This window comes from Rana temporaria, chromosome 11 (assembly GCF_905171775.1).
Source record: "Rana temporaria chromosome 11, aRanTem1.1, whole genome shotgun sequence".
In the NCBI taxonomy this organism is placed as follows: Eukaryota; Metazoa; Chordata; class Amphibia; order Anura; family Ranidae; genus Rana; species Rana temporaria.
This window is the reverse complement of record NC_053499.1, coordinates 135673639-135694314: the sequence shown is the minus strand read 5'-3', so window position 1 is coordinate 135694314 and position 20676 is coordinate 135673639. Positions and strand designations below refer to the sequence as shown.

The following is a 20676-nucleotide window of genomic DNA, read 5'->3' as shown; positions in this document are numbered from 1 at the left end:
TTTCATCAGATCGCTCCATAGGGACACAGCGGTGCCCGACAAGCCCCTCCCCGCTCAGTGAGCAGAGAGGAGCTTGTCATCGTCGGCTCAGCGGAGATCTGCGGACTGATCTCCCGCTGAGCCGACGGGAGCAGGCGGACTCCGTAGCGACGGAGTCCGCCAAGTGTGAATGAAGCCTTATAGTGCCGTTGTACGTGTTGTACGTCAACGCGCTTTTTTCACGACCAGTCTACCATACAAGCCCTGGGGACCATCGGGCTCCTTACAGTCGTACAGCAAAAAAACGGGAGGGGGGCCAGCCGGGCCTGTAAGGGGACCTGGGGACCATTGGGCCTCTTACAGGTGTAATGCAAAAAATAAATAAAATAAAAACGGGAGGGGGGCCAGCCAGGCCTGTAAGGGGCATTGGGGACCATCAAACCCCTTACAGGTGTAATGCAAAAAAACAAAACGGGAGGGAGGCCAGCCAGGCCCCTTACAGCTGTAATGCCTGTACCCCCTGATGGCAGCCCTGATGCCTTCACGTCTCCTTGCACTGTGGTTTCATCTGCTGGCCCTTACGTTACTACTGATCACAGTACAAATATACTGGTTAGCAGAAGAAACCATAGTGCTCAGTGTGGAGCCAGTGGGGAGCCAGACAACCAACACAGCCCAAAACGATGGCTAAAAGTTTGGCCCGGAGGCTGTATATCTTGAAGGCAGCAAAATGGGAGCTTTCCATCACCCAGAGAGATTCAAAAGTATTATTGGTCTATTTTTTCATGCTTCTTTATTTCGATTTTTATTTTATTTGCAAGTAAAGAATCACTTTCCTCATCAGCTTAAGAAAATATAAGGTCAAATGTATAAAAAAATGGGCATGAATCCAATTCAGAGCTGCACGATTCTGGCTAAAATGAGAATCACGATTTTTTTGCTTAGAAGGTAGATCACGATTCTCTCACAATTCTCATGGCGTAACATCATGTTTCACATTAAAACAAAAAAATTGGGCTAACTTTATTTATTTTTATTTTTTTACTTGGTGGTAAGTTCTTGCGGGCGCGCTCCTGTGATACAGCCGGCGGCTATAGCAGCTCACTGTATCACTCGCGTCATTGGATGTGATTGACAGCAGCGCGAGCCAATGGCTGCGCTGCTTTCAATCCATCCACTCTAGCCAATAAACGGCCAGGCTGAGCGCCAAAGAGGACATCGGGGGCGAGCGCCACAGGTGAACGGACAAGTAAGTAAAATGGGGGGGCTGGGGGGGCCGGTATTGTCAGATGTTTTTTCACCTTAATGCACAGGATGCATTAAGGTGAAAAAACATGTACCTTTAGTGTCCCTTTAAGAAACAAGTGCAAGAAAAAGATTTGGTCTTTAAGCGGTTAAACTTCCTGCATTTACACACAGAAGTTTGGCTAAGAAGGACGTTAGTTACAATGTTTCATGTTGTTACAAACTTGGCAGACTGCCCAGATTTTTCCTTTGAACACACAGAAGTTTATCCCTTTGATCTAAAGCCGCGTACACACGACCATTTTTTATGTCATGGAAAAAAAATATGTTTTTTCAACGTGATTCTTGTCAAGCCTGCCATGCATACACACGATCATGGAAAAAGCGGCACTATAAAGGGGAACTTCCATTCGATTGGCGACACCCTTTGGGCTTATTATACAAATTTCCCTTCTCATTACCTGCTTCTGAGCATGCACGTTTTTTTTCTCTATCGTTAAAGCCTACACACGACCGGTTTTCAAGACATGAAAAACGACGACGTGAAAAACAACAAGAAAAAATAGAACATGTTCTAAATTTTTAATGCCCATTTTTCACGTCAAGAAAAATGCTCTGGAGCCTACACATGATCGTTTTTAATGACCAATTAAAAAAATTGCTTTTTTTTCATCATGAAAACAGTCATGTGTACGTGGCATAAGAAGGAAACATTAGTAAAGCCTCGTACACACGCACGGTTTTCTTGGCAAGAAAACTGCTGGCAGAGCTTTCTTGCCGAGTACACCATACGTGTGTACAAGGCTTTGAGGTTTCTCGTCAAGAAAACTGCCTTTTCTCTATTTTCTCGTTGTGAGATTCTCGGCAGTGTTTTCCTGCCGAGAAACCCGAGCGTGTGTATACTTACCTCTCCATGGAAACCCTTGAATGCTCAAAATGACTTTGACGCATGTGCGGTAGCTTCCAAGTCCGGTAGGGTGAAGGTAGGGTGAAGCAAGATGGCGGCGGCAGCATCAAATGTGACGAGTGCATGCTCGTCTTACTTGATGACGTCAGCGCGTTCTTGCCATTCAAAAGAACGGCGGTTCTTTTGAATTGAGTGTGTGTACACTCGGCCGGCAAGAGATTCTTGCCAAGATTCTCGTCAGGAAAAAATTTATTTTTTCATGACGAGATTCTGGGCTGTGTGTACAGGGCTTCACAATGTTTCCTGTTACAAACTTGGCAGACTGCCCAGATATTTTCCTTTGACAGCTGAGTGAACAGATAAAGTCTCTCCACTTGTTATATGAAAGAATCGGCAAACTCTGCATTGGAGATCATCAGGGGGGTTGAATGGAGATCACGATTTTTTAACGATTAATTGTGCAGCTCTAAAATCCATGCAGATGACTCACTGAAATTTAGTATGAAGTCCCTTTTTGCAGTTCTTTGGCCAGGGCCCATTGGAAGTTGTTGTGGCCTTGGATGTAAGCACTCAGTTCTTTTGAAAATGAAAATATAAATTCTGCTTTGAGGTTAAATATGCCAGTGCCAAAAATAATTTCCGTAGAGAATTACAAGGTGGACGCAATATATTAACGAATCAATAACAGTTTTAATGAAACGATATGAGTTTCAGCATTATCATCCCCGTGATCCAATTTTATCTCTATTTTCCCATAGCTATCTACTTATCTATTAAGGAACTGGTATTTGTTAACAGAAAGTTATGAAATATTTTCTTTGGCAATACAGGAGTTAATTGAGGAAGTGCAGTTGTGCCTCTTCATTGGTTACTTGGTAACCGGATGAAAAGAGCGGCTAGTGACTAGAGAGAGGCCTGTGACTCACCATTTCTAGGCACAATAATGAAGCTGCTGACAACCAAGAGACTCATTACGCTAAAGCAAAAAAGCCAGAAAAACGACCTTTAAACATTGTGTTTATAAATGGGAAGCGGCACTATACAGAAAAGCAACCTAGGCAACATGTACAGTGAGGCAGAAGGTAAAATTGAAGATGGATATGGAAGATACAAATTTTATTGTGAGACGTTACTGTCTCTTTATTGAGCTAATGTACGGAAGAAGAGACCTATTAACATCATTACTTTTACTCAATGGACCATTGATTGGAATAAAAAGGTTACTGGAGGTCTCCACATTGTTTATACTCTGATTTGGTAAGAATCGTAGAGTCTTTTCCTCTAAAAAGCTAAAGAACCTTCTCTCAAATAACATTCACTGAGGAGGCTCCGAAGACGTCATTTCCAATGAACATCACAGCCCAAACAAACACCAGCTACCTTGAACTTCCACCCAGATAGCAAGCAATTGAGCTGCAAGTTTGAAAATGATTGCTAAGCTATTGCTAGGCTTGTTTTTTGCACAATTGCAGCAAGTTCGCATTGCATGACTTCAAATCAAAGGTTTGCCTGGGAAATGTATGTTATCTTCCTGGAAAGTCGCTTCAGTTAAGACAGTGATCAGACTTGGAGGCGACTTCTATTGAAATCAATGGGTACAAATCGCCTACAAGTCGGATTGAAGTAGTACAGGAACCTCTTCTGAAGTTGGAGCGACTTGAGTAGTGTGTATTAACACCGCTCCCATTCACTTCCATTGTTTTTCTCTACAGCGCGACTTGGGACGACTTGAGGCGACCTCAAGTCGGATCCCAAGTCGCCCCAGTGTGAACCGACTCTGACTGTCCATTCGGAGCAGTAAGGAGCCGGATTTACCGGCTCCTACCCCGCTCTCCATCCTGACAGTTCCAGGGGGTGGAGGAGGAGAACGGAGGGAGAGAGAAACACGGGGGGACACAGAGGGATACACGGAGGGAGAGAGAAACACGGGGGGGACACAGAGGGATACAGGGAGGGAGAGAGAAACATGGGGGGGGACACGGAGGGATACATAGAGGGAGAGAGAAACACGGCGGGGGACACAGAGGGATACATAGAGGGAGAGAGAAACACGGCGGGGGACACAGAGGGATACACGGAGGGAGTGAGAAACACGGGGGGACACAGAGGGAGAGAGAAACACGGCGGGGGACACAGAGGGATACACGGAGGGAGTGAGAAACACGGGGGGACACAGAGGGAGAGAGAAACACGGCGGGGGACATGGAGGGAGACTGCAGCAAAACGGAGGGGGACTGGAGGAGGACACGGGACAGTCTGCGGTGATCGTGTGTGGGGGAGTTGCAAGCACCGATCACCGCTGATTTTAAAGCAGCTGAAACCTGGGGGGGGGGGGGGGGGAGAGAGAGAAGTGAAGAAATTACTTTTAAATCTATACAGCGATGATCGGTGCTTGTAACTTCCCCACGCACTGATCACCGCTGACAGGACAAGTATCAGGTGAAGCATCGGAAGCATTTGCCCGAGTACAAGAACTCGGGGAAATGCTTGGTATCGGTCCCGATACCGATACTAGTATCGGTATCAGGACAACCCTATCTGTTACCATTACCTACTATCTATCCAAGTTCTACAAGAAAGCATCAGAAAAAGTATACCCCCAGCCTGCTTAATGAGCCTGAAGAGTAATCAAACTGTACGAGGGTAGCACTACAATCATTTTTTATTTGCTATTTGTGGTGTTTGTCAACTGTATTTTCTATGGTAATAAAAGTACTAAAAAAAAAAAAAAAAACACTGATTCAGAAGGGGGCTGCAGCACAAATGCCCAATGTTGCCAAAAGGGATGAGCCTAACACCCCCCGGTTCAGTTCGCAGCAGAACATGTGAACAGGCAAAACATTTGTTCGAACACGCAAACACTGTTAAAGTGTATGGGACACGAGCATGGAAAATCAAAAGTGCTCATTTTAAAGGCTAATATGCAAGTTATTGTCAGAAAAAGTGTTTGGGAACCCCAGGGGTCAGGTATCAATGCGAAAAAAAGGTTTAAAAAATGCAATTTTTTCAGGAGCAGTGATTTATATAATGCTTAAAGTGAAACAATAAAAGTAAAATATTCCTTTACATTTCGTATCTGGGGGGTGTCTATAGTATGCCTGTAAAGTAGTGCATGTTTCCCGTGCTTAAAAAAGTCCCTGCACAAAATGAAATTTCTAAAGGAAAAAAAGTCATTTAACACTACTCACGGCTATAATGAATTGTCGGGTCCCGGCAATACAGATCAAAGTCATTTAAAAAAAACAGTCCTTTACTATGCCCTTCAGGTCTGGTATGGGTATTAAGGGGAACCCTGCGTCATTTAAAAAAAAATGGTGAGGGGTTCCCCCCAAAAATCCACACCAGACTTTTATCCAAGCACGCAACCTGGCAAACAGCATGAAAAGAGGAGGGATGAAAGAGCGCCCCCCCTCTCCTGAACCATACCAGGCCACATGCCCTTAACATGGGGAGGATGTCCCCATGTTGATGGGGACAAGGGCCTCATCCCCACAACCCTTGCCCGGTGGCTGTGGGGGTCTGCGAGTGGGGGGTTTATGTTCGAATTCATGTTCGACTAGAACAGATAGCCCATCCCTAGTTGCCAAGACAAAAGGCCAATGAGGCAACTATCAGTTTACATAACAGTAGGGTATAAATCTTTTCAGTGTACATCTGCTGCAGTCACATTAACCCATTGGATCACTTCCTACATCCTTCTATTTATATTTTGTAATAATAAAGGAATCACATCCATTGTTAGCATCTGACTGCAAGCATTTCTAACTTAAAAATACAAGCCAAACATTTGTCTGTTGGGTTTTGGAGATTGCTCTCTGTATTCTTACACAAAAGTGAAAGGAAATCGCCCCAACAGAGATTCTAAAACCTATGCTGTGCATACTCGCTCATTATGTCTGTGTCTTGTAGGTTTTTATTGTGGGTTTACAACCACTTTAAACCAATATTGTAAATGCAATGATTTAGAGGAAGGTATAGGGGTTGATTTATTAAAGGCAAATAGACAATGCACTTTACAAAGATTACCCGATCACATGCAAGGAAAATAAAAAGACCGGCATTTTTGCTTGCACATGATTGGATGATGGAAATCAGCAGAGCTTCTGCTCATTTACTAATCTCTGGAGCAACGACACTTTAACCACTTCCTGCCGGCTGTACGGCCGCAGTGTGGATGCCAATTGCCGGGAGGCCGTCTATACATGGCCTCCAGCCACTGGGGGGCGCGTGCGTGCCCGCCGCATCACTGAGATACCGATGCGCGTGCCTGGCGGCCGTGATGTCCTTCAGGCTCCCGCGATCGGCGGTTACAGAGACAAGGATGTGGATCTGTGTGTGTAAACACACAGATCCACGTCCTGTCAGGGAGAGAGGAGACCGATCTGTGTCCCTTGTACATAGGGACACAGATCGGTCACCTCCCCCAGTCAGTTCCCTCCCCCCACAGTTAGAAACACTATGCAGGGTACACATGTAACCCCTTCCTCACCCCCTAGTGTTAACCCCTTTCCTGCTAGTCAAAAGTGTCCGATATGTCCGCCATAATGTCGCAGTCCCAATAAAAATCGCAGATCGCCGCCATTACTAGTAAAAAAAATAATAATAAAAAATAATAATAATTCTGTCCCCTATTTTGTAGGCGCTATAACTTTTGCGCAAACCAGTCGCTTATTGCGATTTTTTTTTACCAAAAATATGTAGAAGAATACGTATGGGCCTAAACTGAGAAAAAAATATGTTTTTTTTTTTAAAAACTGGGATATTTATTATAGCAACAAGTAAAAAAAAATAGTGTTTTTTTTCAAAATGTTTCGCTCTTTCTTCATTTATAGCGCAAAAAAAAAACCCACCAAAAGAAAGCTCTATTTGTGGGGAAAAAAGTACATCAATTTTGTTTGGGAGCCACGTCGCACGACTGCGCACTTGTTAGTTAACCACTTAACGCCCGCCGCATGCCTATTTACGTCCACAGAATGGCACGTACAGGCAGATGGGCGTATATATACGTCCCTGCCTTCTAGCGGGTCGGGGGTCCGATCGGGACCCCCTCCGCTGCGTGCGGCGGGCGGCTTACCTCGGGGAGCGATCCGGGACGACGGCGCGGCTATTCGTTTATAGCCGCCCCGTCGCGATCGCTCCCCGGAGCTGAAGAACGGGGAGAGCCGTATGTAAACACGGCTTCCCCGTGCTTCACTGTGGCGGCTGCATCGATCGAGTGATCCCTTTTATAGGGAGACTCGATCGATGACGTCAGTCCTACAGCCACACCCCCCTACAGTTGTAAACACACACTAGGTGAACCCTAACTCCTACAGCGCCCCCTGTGGTTAACTCCCAAACTGCAACTGTCATTTTCACAATAAACAATGCAATTTAAATGCATTTTTTGCTGTGAAAATGACAATGGTCCCAAAAATGTGTCAAAATTATCCGAAGTGTCCGCCATAATGTCGCAGTCACGAAAAAAATCGATGATCGCCGCCAATAGTAGTAAAAAAAAATAAAAATAATAAAAATGCAATAAAACTATCCCCTATTTTGAAAACGCTATAAATTTTGCGCAAACCAATCGATAAACACTTATTGCGATTTTTTTTACCAAAAATAGGTAGAAGAATACGTATCGGCCTAAACTGAGGAAAAAAAAAATTTTTTATATGTTTTTGGGGGATATTTATTATAGCAAAAAGTTAAAAATATTGAATTTTTTTCAAAATTGTCGCTCTATTTGTTTATAGCACAAAAAAATAAAAAATAAAAATTAGCAACAAAATGGTCCGGGGCTTAAGTGGTTAAAGCGACGCAGTGCCGGAAGCTGAAATTTCACCTGGGCAGGAGGGGGGTATATGTGCCCAGTAAGCAAGTGGTTAATATTATATGTTTGTTTATTTCCTATGGTTGTCAGCTCCATCTAGTGATCATCATGCGGTATTGTCCTGACTGAGGTATTTCAGAAATTATGACCACTAGATGGAGCTGACAATCACAGGAAATAAACATATTACACAAATTACAGGGATTATTCAAGAGGGCTTTTTTATATATAGACCCCTAGGATTTAAACAGGAATACACTCAGCTCTAGTAGACTATATTTAACCTGAATGTATGCTTTAAACTGTATTAATAGTCCTAAAGATAACTATGAGCTTATGTGTGGTTGACCACCATGGCTCAGCAGCTAGTATGCGGTAGATCACACCAGTGTTTAGCTAATTGGTTCTCCCAGATGTTATCTCTTGAAGCATGCAATTCATCACTCTCACTAAGCAGAGTGGATAGGAGCAATAATATCAGACATTGCAAAGAGAACTCACAAATCAAGTACAATTTATAAACATAACTGCACAAACACGTTCATTGTGACAGATGCTAAGACCAGAGAAGATTCCTTTTCCCTGGAACATTTGAGGTCATTCAAAAGATATTAATAAGACAAGGGATACAAAATACGGATGGAATTCAAGTTTAAAGGAAAATTACAAACAATTTAAACGTCACTAAAGATTCACTGCAAGCTTTCTACAGTGTTCCTGACAGCCTTTTATGATATTGCACTATTCACCCCCTCTAGTTTAACCGCTTCCTGACCACCGCACGCCGATGTACGTCGGCAGAATGGCATGGCTGTGCATATTGGCAGACAGGTACGTCCCCTTTAACCACTTAAGCCCCGGACCAACATGCTGCCTAAAGACCCAAGGGGTTTTTACAGTTCGGGACTGCGTCGCTTTAACAGACAATTGCGCGGTCGTGCGACGTGGCTCCCAAACAAAATTGGCGTCTTTTTTTCCCCACAAATAGAGCTTTCTTTTGGTGGTATTTGATCACCTCGCCGATTTTTATTTTTTGCGCTATAAACAAAAATAGAGCGACAATTTTGAAAAAAATGCAATATTTTTTACTTTTTGCTATAATAAATATCCCCCAAAAACATATATAAAACATATTTTTTTCCTCAGTTTAGGCCGATACGTATTCTTCTACCTATTTTTGGTAAAAAAAATCGCAATAAGCGTTTATCGATTGGTTTGCGCAAAATTTATAGCGTTTACAAAATAGGGGATAGTTTTATTGCATTTTTATTAATTATTTTTTTTTTTACTACTAATGGCGGCGATCAGCGATTTTTTTCGTGACTGCGACATTATGGCGGACACTTCAGACAAGTTTGACACATTTTTGGGACCATTGTCATTTTCACAGCAAAAAATGCATTTCAATTGCATTCTTTATTGTGAAAATGACAGTTGCAGTTTGGGAGTTAACCACAGGTGGCGCTGTAGGATTTAGTGTTCACTTAGTGTGTGTTTACAACTGTAGGGGGGTGTGGCTGTAGGAATGACGTCATCGATCGAGTCTCCCCTATAAAGGGGATCACTCGATCGATGCAGCCGCCACAGTGAAGCACGGGGAAGCCGTGTTTACATACGGCTCTCCCCGTTCTTCAGCTCTGGGGAGCGATCGCGACGGAGCGGCTATAAACAAATAGCCGCGCCGTCGTCCCGGATCGCTCCCCGAGGGAACCCGACCGCCGCATGTAGCGGGGGGGGTCCCGATCGGACCCCCAACCCACGTCTAGGCAGGGACGTACAGGTACGCCAATGTGCCTGTACGTGCCATTCTGCCGACGTATATGTACATGCGGCGGTCGGGAAGTGGTTAATATGCACAGCCGTGGGTCGTGCTCGCGACTCGGTCGGGTACTCCGTGACCGCACCCGCGGGACCCGCGGACCCGATCGCCGCTGGTGTCCCGCGATCGGGTCACAGAGCTGAAGAACTGGGAGAGGCAAGGCCCCGTACACACGGTCGGACAAAACCGATGAGAATGGTCCGACGGACCGTTTTCATCGGTTCACCGCTGAAGTGGCCTGATGGTCTGATGTGTGTACACACCATCAGTTCAAAATCCGATCGGGTCAGAACGCGGTGACGTAAAACACACAACGTGCTGAAAAAAACGAAGTTCAATGCTTCCAAGCATGCGTCGACTTGATTCTGAGCATGCGCGGGTTTTGAACCGATGCTTTTCTGTACTATAGTGTATTATAGTCCATATACAAAGATTATAGCAATGTGATCGGTTGTGTAACCATAAAATGTCCATCCACAAATAGAAGCCTCTACAAGGGGATTAGAAGAAAAATCCAGCAGGAGCTACAGAGCATAAAAGAGAAGAGAGGCGCCTCTAAGTGTAGCAATATGGTTACATTTAATCAGGGCCAAAATCACCATTCATATGTGTGCAAAAAATCAAAATAGATATTATATTTTTGAGTATGGGGGGATCGGATGAACACGGACCGTGTGTCCGTGTTCATCCGATCCGATCCGCAGACGGAAGAAATAATAGGACATTAATCCGTCTGAAAAGATCTTTAAGGAGGCGGGTGATTACGGGTGTCAGCGGATGTTTCCGCTGACACCCGCAATCGCATATGGACCAATGTATGTCCCTTTTTCATCCGCAAACGGATGGATGAAAAAGCGGACATACGGTCGCACGTCTGAAAGGGCCCTTAGAGGCACCTCTATTCTATTTTATACTCAGTTGTGACATGACGCTACTCTTATATCAAGACATCGCTTGTATATCATTGAAAAATGTTGCTTGTCTTGCCAAACGCTCTCAAACCAAGTTACTCTCAAACCAAGGTTATTACTGTATATCTCTGATTGGAAGTCTGTTCCAAGCATCCATCACTCTTAAGCCTCATACACACGATCGGATTTCCATCGGACAAATCCGTGGAATTTTGTGCAAAGGGCGTTGGCCGTGAACTTGTTCTGCATACAGGCGGCAGAACTTTTTCAGCCAACATTCACAAAACAATGTGTTTTTTCTGCTCTTTAGCGCCACCCTTTGGGCAACTTCTACTAATGTTGTCTTATGGTTAGCATTGGTTTGGAGCATGCGTGTTTGTACTTTGGATTTTAGTCCGTCTGACTTGTGTACACATGGTCAGATAATCCGATGGAACACATTTGTTGTCGGACAATTTGAGAGCATGACCATCCAACATTTGTTGTCGGAATATCTGACAACAATTGTCCGATGGAGCATGCAGAAGGTCGGATTATACGACAAAACACATTCATCGGACAATTGTTGTCGGAATATCCGATCGTGCGTACATGCCTCTATGGTAAAAGATGACTTTCTGGGTGTAATACTTTCTAATTGTAATTCAGTTCAGCAAGTGATTCGAACACGTCTGCCACTGCAAAGCCAAATAGATGGCGTCACTATTTCTTACTGTTTATCTTGCCGTCTCTACTGTACAGTATGGCAGAAGCGTGTGAATCACAATATTGACTGGACAGAATAAATATTATTATTATTATTATACAGGATTTATATAGCGCTGACAGTTTATGTAGCACTTTACAACCTTGCCAATCAGATTTGTTCCATTAGCATGGAAAGTTTCATCACATGAAGCCTTGTAAAACCAATAGTCAATACTGTCATGACCTTCTGGCAAGGTATTTATGTGGAACTTCGGGGAAGGACACAATCTACTTCCAATGCATTCTAATGGACATAGTGAGAGATCTACCAGACCTGCTATTCTCTTTCAGGGTTCTGTGGAACGTTAGGGTTCCTTCACGGGCTGCTAGAGGTTCCTTGAGCTGTAGCTGATTGACTTCCCTACAAACCTAGGTTTGTGTAATCCCTCAAAGCTGTAGAGGGTTCTCACTTCTACAGCCCCTTCATCAACAAAGGTATATTGTTATGGAGATGAGGAGAGGGTGAAATGTCATGTACACTGTTCAAAAAGATTAAAGACACACTTTTTAATCAGAGTATAGCATCAAATCAATTAAACTCCTGGGATATTGATCTGGTCAGTTAAGTAGCAGAGGGGGAGGGGTGTATACAGAGGGGGTTGTTAATCAGTTTCAGCTGCTTTGGTGTTAATAAAATTAACAACAGGTGCACTAGATGGGCAACAATGAGACGACCCCCAAAACAGGAATGGTTTTACAGGTGGAGGCCACTGATATTTTTTCTCCCTACTCATCTATTCTGACTTTTTTTTACTAGTTTTGCATTTGGCTAGGCTCAGTGATACCTGGACTCTATAGAGGTTACACAGGCAGTCCAACTCCTCCAGCATGGCTCATTAATATGTGTCAGTGCCAGAAGGTTTGCCGTGTCTCACAGCACAGTCTCAGGAGCATGGAGGAGATTCCAGGAGACAGGCAGTTACTCTAGGAAAGCAGGACAGAGCCATAGAAGGTCATTAACCCATCAGCAGGACTGATATCTGCTCCGTTGTGCAAGAAGGAACAGGATGAGCACTGCCAGAGCCCCACAAAATGACCTCCAGCAGGCCACTGGTGTAAATGTCTCTGACCAAACTATCAGAAACATGAGGGTGGCCTGAGGGTCTCTAGTGTGCTCTGTGCTCACTGCCCGGGAACCAGGAAGCTCGACTGGCATTTGCCATTGAACACCAGAATTGTCAGGTCCGCCACTGGTGCCCCAGGCTTTTCACAGAGTATCAAGAAGGATATTTTTCGTTACATGACAATGGCAGCTAGAACAATAATAGCTCGCAAATGGAGAGAAAGTAGAAGCCCAAATATAGCAGACTGGATATGTGAAATGAATGAAATACAATATATGGAAAAATCAATAAGAGAAGAAGGATACATAAATAGTCAAACGCCAGTAATATGGCGAAAATGGGACAAATTTCGGCTCTCGGAATGGATGAAAGAATATATATAAATGAAAAACAGGAGAAATATGAAGAGGAAATGTAAATGAAGCAGAATATGGGAGAGAAATGAGGGGGAGACAGGGGTAAATTCCTTTTTTTTTTTTTAGATAAATTATGAAATGTACTTTGTTTTAATGATAACGTAACTAATATATATTCATCAAGATTCTGTATATTGAATAATTAACGGGAACAATGTATATTGCCAATGAATCTTGTATAAATGTAAAAAAAAATTGTATTTGGGGAAAATGATCAATAAAAATAAATTGAAAACAAAAGCAAAATTTCTTAGTAGATGTGAGCATTGCTATTTCATCTCTAAATTATGACCAGATTTTTATTTGACTAAAAGGTCATTTATCAAACATTTTGAATTTAAATTGTGCCTATTGGTACTTGTTTTTCTAAAAACGTCTGCCCTGATAAGAATATAAATTTTCTTTTATCTTATTGGCTCAATGCATAAATGCATACTGATGATACAATTACTGTTACCAGCTGATTATGCAAATTCTGATTAAAGAAACAAGAACATACTGAGGTCACAGGAGCAAATGCATTCAAATAGAACTCCAAGCAAAACATTTTTTTCCAGTTTTAGAATGAGATGAAGGGTTATAAAAAAATGTTTTTCCTGTAGCCTTGTCACAGGACAGGATGTGCTGTGACAATTCTTGTGCAAATGGTTAGTCTTTGGCTGAAGCTATTTATTATCAATTAACTGTGTTTACTCCTTTTAAATCATAATGAGAACAGAAACTACCCAAAAGAAAATGATCAAAAGGTTACATACCCTGGTGATTTTGGCCTGATAACATGCACACAAGTTGACAACAAGGGGTTTAAATGGCTATTGAAGGTAACCATCCTCACCTGTGATCTGTTTCCTATGTAATTAGTGTGTGTGTATAAAAGGTCAATGAGTTTCTGGACTCCTGACAGACCCTTGCAGTTTTCATCCAGTGCTGCACTGATGTTTCTGGATTCTGAGTCATGGGGAAAGCAAAAGAATTGGCAAAGGATCTGCGGGAAAAGGTAGTTAAACTGTCTAAAACAGAAAAGGGATCCAAGGAATTGAGAATGCCAATTAGCAGTGTTCAAACTCTAATCAAGAGGAAAATGAGGGGTTCTGTTGAAACCAAACAACGGTCAGGTAGACCAACTTAAATTTCAGCCACAACTGCCAGGAAAATTGTTCGGGATGCACAGAAAAACCCACAAATAACTTCAGGTGAAAAACAGGACTCTCTGAAAACATGTGGTGTGGCTGTTTAAAGATGCACAGTGAGGAGGCACTTGAAGAAAGATGGACTGCATCGTCGATTTGCCAGAAGAAAGCCATTACTGCGCAAATGCCACAAAGTATCCCGCTTACAATACACCAAACTGCACAGAGACAAGCCTCAAACCTTCTGCCACAAAGTCATTTGAAGTGATGAGACCAAAATTTGAGCTTTTTGGCCACAACCATAAACACTACATTTGGAGAGGAGTCAACAAGGCCTATGATGAAAGGGACACCATTCCTACTGTGAAACACGGAGGTGGATCGCTGATGTTTTAGGGATGTGTGAGCTACAAAGGCACAGGAGATTTGGTCAAAATTGATGGCAAGATGAATGCAGTATGTTATCAAAAAATACTGGAGGAACGTTTACATTCATCAGCCAGGAAGCTGCGCATGGGATGTACTTAGACATTCCAACATGACAATGATCCAAAACACAAGGCCAAGTCGACCCGCCATTGGCTACAGCAGAATAAAGTGAAGGTTCTGGAGTGGCCACCTCAGTCTCCTGACCTTAATATCATTGAACCACTCTGGGGAGATCTCAAACGTGCCGTTCATGCAAGACAGCCCAATAATTTACAGGAACTGGAGGCTTTTTGCCAAAGGAATGGGCAGCTTTACCATCTGAGACGATAAAGAGCCTCATCCACAAATACCACAAAAGACTTCAAGCTGGCATTGATGTTAAAGGGGGCAATACACGGTATTAAGAACTGGGGTATGTAAACTTTTGATCAGGGTGATTTGGGTAGTTTCTGTTCTCCTTTTGATTTAAAAAGAGTAACAAACACAGTTGATTGATAATAAATGGCTTCAGCCAAACACTAATCATGAGTTAAAGCAAAGTTTTTGTGTTATCATTCATATTCCCTGAAAGATGCCAAGAAATCATAAATTCTGCCAGGGTATGTAAACTTATGAGCACAACTATAGATGGTACTATGGCCATGTACGAACCCCTGTGTCCCCCCTGTTGCTGAGTTAATGCCAGAGCCTCTAGAAACCTATACACATGCTCCCGCCACTATCACTATTTATTTTCTGTTCATATAAATAAAGTTTCTCTACTTACAGCAGAATTTGGAGTGTATCTCAGAAACCGAACAACTTTGGCGTCTGAAGCCGGGCAGGCTAAAGCCATATATCGATTGCGAAAAGTCCCATAGATTTTCAGGTGAAATCCTGGCTTGTTTAAAGTATCCTTGCCACCACTGGCAACATCGATTCCATAGGCTGACAGATCAAAATGTAGATTGTGGGCTCGGATCTCTGGAGTCGGCACCTGTGTTGATAAAAGTCAAACAAAACAGATTTAATTTACAACCTTCAAATACTTTTACGTTTTTTGCTATTCAGCTCTATAAACAAAGTTAGCAGATCAGTTACATTTAGCCTGGTAAACATATGCAAAAGTTAATATTTCCCTTGCAAAGAAAAAGAAAAAATATTATTTACATTTTTACGGCTTAGGCCCCGTACACACGGTCGGACAAAACCGATAAGAATGGACTGAGGTTCAGTTTCATCGGTCCAAACCGACCATGTGTATAGCCAGTGTCACTGCCACAGTGAAGAATGGGGAAGGTGTGTTTACACACACCTCTCCCCGTTCTTCAGCACCTGTGACCGATCGCGGGACATCGGCGGCGATCGGGTCCGCGGTCACGGAGCTTCAGACCCGGTCAGTAGCTGGAGAGAATAAGAAATGATTTTGCAGATATGACAGAACACATAGGTGTAATTACACGGCGTATTTAGCTGTTTTCCTGCAGTTTGGCTTTAAGCTAATTCTCTCCATCACTTAAAATAAAAGAAGTAAGTGATTCAATCCGCCAATTACAATGTGATGACAAGTAATTATATTGGCAGCACATTTGAATATTTATAAGAAGAAAGCGATGTTTCTCATTATGCTTGCCGATGTCTAATCTCCTCTGGTGCAGAGACCTTTTTTCTGTGAAACAAAGTTTATTATAATAAGTGCATACAAGACGCGTACGCAGTTATTCATACACGGATACGCTGTAAATATTTAACTGACTATACAGGAAAAAAAACACTGGAAAATAAATAGAAGATCCCAAACAAATCATAAGAACATTTCCTGCCTGCTCCCTTAAAGATCAACTCCGGGAACACAAACATTTATTCAGAACCGGAAGGTTTTACCCCCTTCATGACCTGGCCATTTTTGCGATACAGCACTGTGCTACTTTAAGGCTGCATTCACACCTAATCGCAGCGATTTGCGGTGACAAAACGCCGCGATTTTAACCCCCATTAACCCCCAGGTCCACATCTCCTATGCCGAACGCCGAAGCCGCCTGAAAAAAAGGGTCCGGGACTTGTTTTGAGCTTCAGGCGTTCGGCGTTTCGGCGTTCGGCGTGGAGATGTGAACCATCTCCATAGAGGGCAATGGTATTTCTCCCCTCCAGCGTATCGAGCGTCGGGCGTAAATACGCCTAGGTGTGAATGGAGCCTAACTGACAATTGTGCGGACGTGCGACACTGTACACAAATAAAATGTATGTCCTTCTTTTCCCACAAATAGAGATTTATTTTGGTAATATTTGATTACCTCTGCAGTTTCATTTTTTTGCGATATGAACAAAAAAAGTGCGACAATTAAAAAAAATATATATATATATTTTTACTTCTGCTATAATACATATCCAGTAAAAACATGTACAAAATCTAATTGGATTTGGGGGATGGGAGGGTAAAGATTTGTACTGGGAGTAGGGTGACCACGTGTCCCGGATTGCCCGGGTCCCTTCATTCCAGGACAATACAGTGTCCCGGAATTAAACTGACACAGCCACCCGATAAGAGAGCGGGGCTGGGAAGCCGGCGTCCCTAACAACTGATGAGTCTTCAGCTGTCAATGGGCTTTCCCGCTGACAGCTAAATAAAAAATAAAGCTGCCAGGAGAAAAAAGTAAAAAAACACGGCGTGCGGTCCCCCTTCCCTAGTCCATTGAAGAACCTTTGGATCCTTTTGGGCCTTCCAGATTCTGATAACCCCCCTTGCCTGCATGTCACCACAACCACCAGCCAGGGTAAGATGGGGACGTAATGCTTTTCGGTGGGGGGGTAGAGCCCGTGGGTGCTGGTGTGGACTTGGGGGGGGGGCGGGGGGGCACATGTTCTCTATTTCCTTGACGGGAATGGAGAAAATTGGCTTGTCGAGTTTCTCGACGGCCTCACAAGGAACTCGACGAGCAAAACGATGTGTTTCGCCCGTCGAGTTTCTCGGTCGTGTGTACGAGGCCTAAGTCAATTTAAATGTGATTTGACTCTTTTTTTTTCTTTAGAAATTTCATTTTTGCTGCAGCATGTTCTATACATGGTACACATGCCCCACTTTACAGGCAGACTAAGGCCCCCCCCCCCCCCCCCCCAGGCACTATATTTAGAGAAATTGTTCATTTTTATTGTTGCACTTTAGCATAATTAGAATCACTGCTCCTGAAAAACTTAAAAATTTGCACATTTTTGTGAAGGAGGGGGTTGTCCCTGAATGGCAGTTTGGAAATGTGGTCACCCTATGGATTTCAGCAGGGGAGCGGATTTGTACTGGGAGGAGGAAAAGTTATGTTTAGGGCTGAGATTGGTATTTAATACATCTTGGGGGGGGCACAAGTTGGCATGTTTGCCCTGGGCTCTAGATGACTTTCTCCCGCCGGCACTGCTTCTGGCCCCAAAAAAGGCATGAAGGTCAAGAGTGCTTCATTCTTGTTCCAGATCAGTGGCTCAGAAAGAATGGACTGCCAGGCAGCTAGCATCTTCAGAAGGGGGCACTAGAAACAAGGGCAATTCAAAGCGGATTGGTTGATGTAGATAAAAGATCCCTTTTATTATCTCTGTGTTATCCAACAAGCTTTTGGAGCTAAAATGAAACACTGGCAGCGGGTCGGTAATGGTTAACATTACGGTTGCCAGGATTGTGTACTGAAATTTTTGGAACTTGAGTTTTTACTATTTACAAAGCTCTCTAAAGGTGTCAATCACTACAGTCATCCTTTGTTTGCCTTGCTGGGAACCATAACACAGGCCCTATTCACACCTTGCCTTGTGAGAATGTATGCGGCTTTGCTTGTTGTTTATGCGGTTTGGGGCATGTATTTTCTTGCATTTTTTGAACATCGACTTCGGAATTTTACTGTTTTCATTTTGCATGGGCTTGCATAAAAAAAAATAAAAAAACTCTGCTGGTTGTTTGTTGACCTACCGTTCCACTCTATGGGTCGCAAAAATATCCTGTAAAATGAATGCAGGTTGATCACAGCAGGAGCAAGCCACTGCGCCCCCTACCCGTAGGAACCAAATGACTTATATATACATGATTCGGCACAGAGGTGTCGCCCTGCAGCAGTAAAACTGCTATAGGGCGGACCTTAAGTGGTTAATGTATTTTGGTGCTCTTTCTGGTTCCCTGACTCCCAGCACACACCTGTGACACACGGACATGTGACTCAAAAAAACACTAAAATGCAGATGTGATGCATTTTTTTTTATCTGAGTGCCCTCCTCTGCCTACCTTCACAGTAGTGACCTCCTCTTCCACCTTATCCCCCTACATCAGTGTCTTCCAATGTCCTCTTCACCCTCCCCTACATCAGTGTCCTCCTCTGCCCCCTTCACCTTCCCCTACATCAGTGTCCTCCTCTGCCCCCTTCACCCTCCCCTACATCAGTGTCCTCCTCTGCCCCTTCACCCTCCCCTACATCAGTGTCCTCCTCTGCCCCTTCACCCTCCCTTACATCAGTGTCCTCCTCTGTCCCCTTCACTCTCCCTTACATCAGTGTCCTACTCTGCCCCCTTCATCCCCTAACATCAGTGTCTTCCTCTGCCCCCTTCACCCTCCCCTACATCAGTGTCCTCCTCTGCCCCCTTCACCCTCCCCTACATCAGTGTCCTCCTCTGTCACTTTCACCCTCCCTTACATCAGTCTCCTCCTCTGCCCCCTTCATCCCCTAACATCAGTGTCTTCCTCTGCCCCCTTCACCCTCCCCTACATCAGTGTCCTCCTCTGGCCCCTTAACCTTCCCCTACATCATTGTCCTCCTCTGCCCCCTTCACTCTCCCCTACATCAGTGTCCTCCTCTGCCCCCTTCACCCTCCCCTACATCAGTGTCCTCCTCTGCCCCCTTCACCCTCCCTTACATCAGTGTCCATCTTTGTCCCCTTCATCTTCCCACCACATCAATGTCCTCATCTGCCCCCCTTTCTACATCAGTGTCCTCCTCTGCCCCCTTCACCCTCCCCTACATCAGTGTCCTCCTCTGCCCCCTTCACCTTCCCCTACATCAGTGTCCTCCTATGACCCCTTCACCCTCCTCTACATCTGTGTCCTTTTCTGTCCCCTTCACCCTCCCCTACATCAGTGTCCTCCTCTGCCCCTTTCACCTTCCCCTACATCAGTGTCCTCCTCTGCCCCCTTCACCTTCCCCTACATCAGTGTTGTGTAGTGTAAAACAAGATGTTTGGTTAATATTGTTATGGTTAATTCGTTAATAAAATGGCCGTTAAGGCCAATTTTACTCCAAAATGGATGTCGCCTGTTTATTCCTCGGTTGAGGTAGAGTTCTGTTAATATCTCAATAGGCGGTTTATCCTGCTTTACATAGTCATAAACCCTAAAGTCATTAGAAGAATTGTATGTTCTATACGCAAGTACTTTAGATGCGTATTTTGCGTAGGATCTTCTGCTAGCTCTGCCAGCAAGAACCGGCATTCCGTGAAGAAACTACACATTGGCCCCGGTGAATGAAGCCTAAAACAGCATCTATTTGCAGCAAGGTATTATGCTCACAGGTGAGAGCAGAGTACATGTATGATGTAAATGACTTGCTCACAGAATAATTACACAGTTGCATTTATTCCAATAGACTTGAGGGGAAAAATAAGAATTGTTTGAACAAGAGGTCTTTATTCACATAGGCAGGATATCATTCATTTAATGACTGTTTACAAAGTCCTATGCTGAAAATGACTCTCTGCATTGTTTGTGAGCTTATTATTAACATCTCTGCACACAGTTTTACTCAGATGTATGCGCCTTGTAGCTGTCGTAGTATTCAAGTGTTAGCAGGTAGCTTTACCTGTTGGAAAAAGATGAGAGCTGGCAACATTCAGGGCTCATTCACCGCAGCAACCCGCGGCTGCTGGAGTGTGACTTGGAGGAACAGTGCCAATGCTCTGGACCCGGAGCAGCACACAAGACATTTACAGCCCCCACATCCAATCACTAGCTACCTCTTGCCACCTTAACATTTCCAGAATTTGTCCATTCTTGACTAATAACATCACAAAACAACCTTATTTCCCGCCTTGACTACTGCAACTCTGTCCTCACTGGCCTACCTTTACACAGGCTATTCCCTTCTTCAGTCTATTATGAATGCTGCTGTTAGACTTATACACCTTACTAGCCGATCCATGACTGCTGCTCCTCTCTGCCAATCCCTTCACTGGCTTCCCCTACCCCACCAAATACTAACCACAACCTTCCAAGCCT

The 20676-nt window shown here is 43.9% G+C and overlaps 1 protein-coding gene across 3 annotated transcripts in view; it reads right to left on the bottom strand.

The window, feature by feature from the left end:
* The window catches only part of LOC120917715, a 68161-nt gene that overhangs the window by 11420 nt on the left and 36065 nt on the right, over window positions 1-20676 (bottom strand). For all 3 annotated transcript variants that reach the window (XM_040329191.1, XM_040329192.1, XM_040329190.1), the window contains one exon: window positions 15229-15438. In XM_040329191.1, the coding sequence (XP_040185125.1) occupies window positions 15229-15438 (210 nt within the window). The remainder of the gene's footprint in view (window positions 1-15228; window positions 15439-20676) is intronic.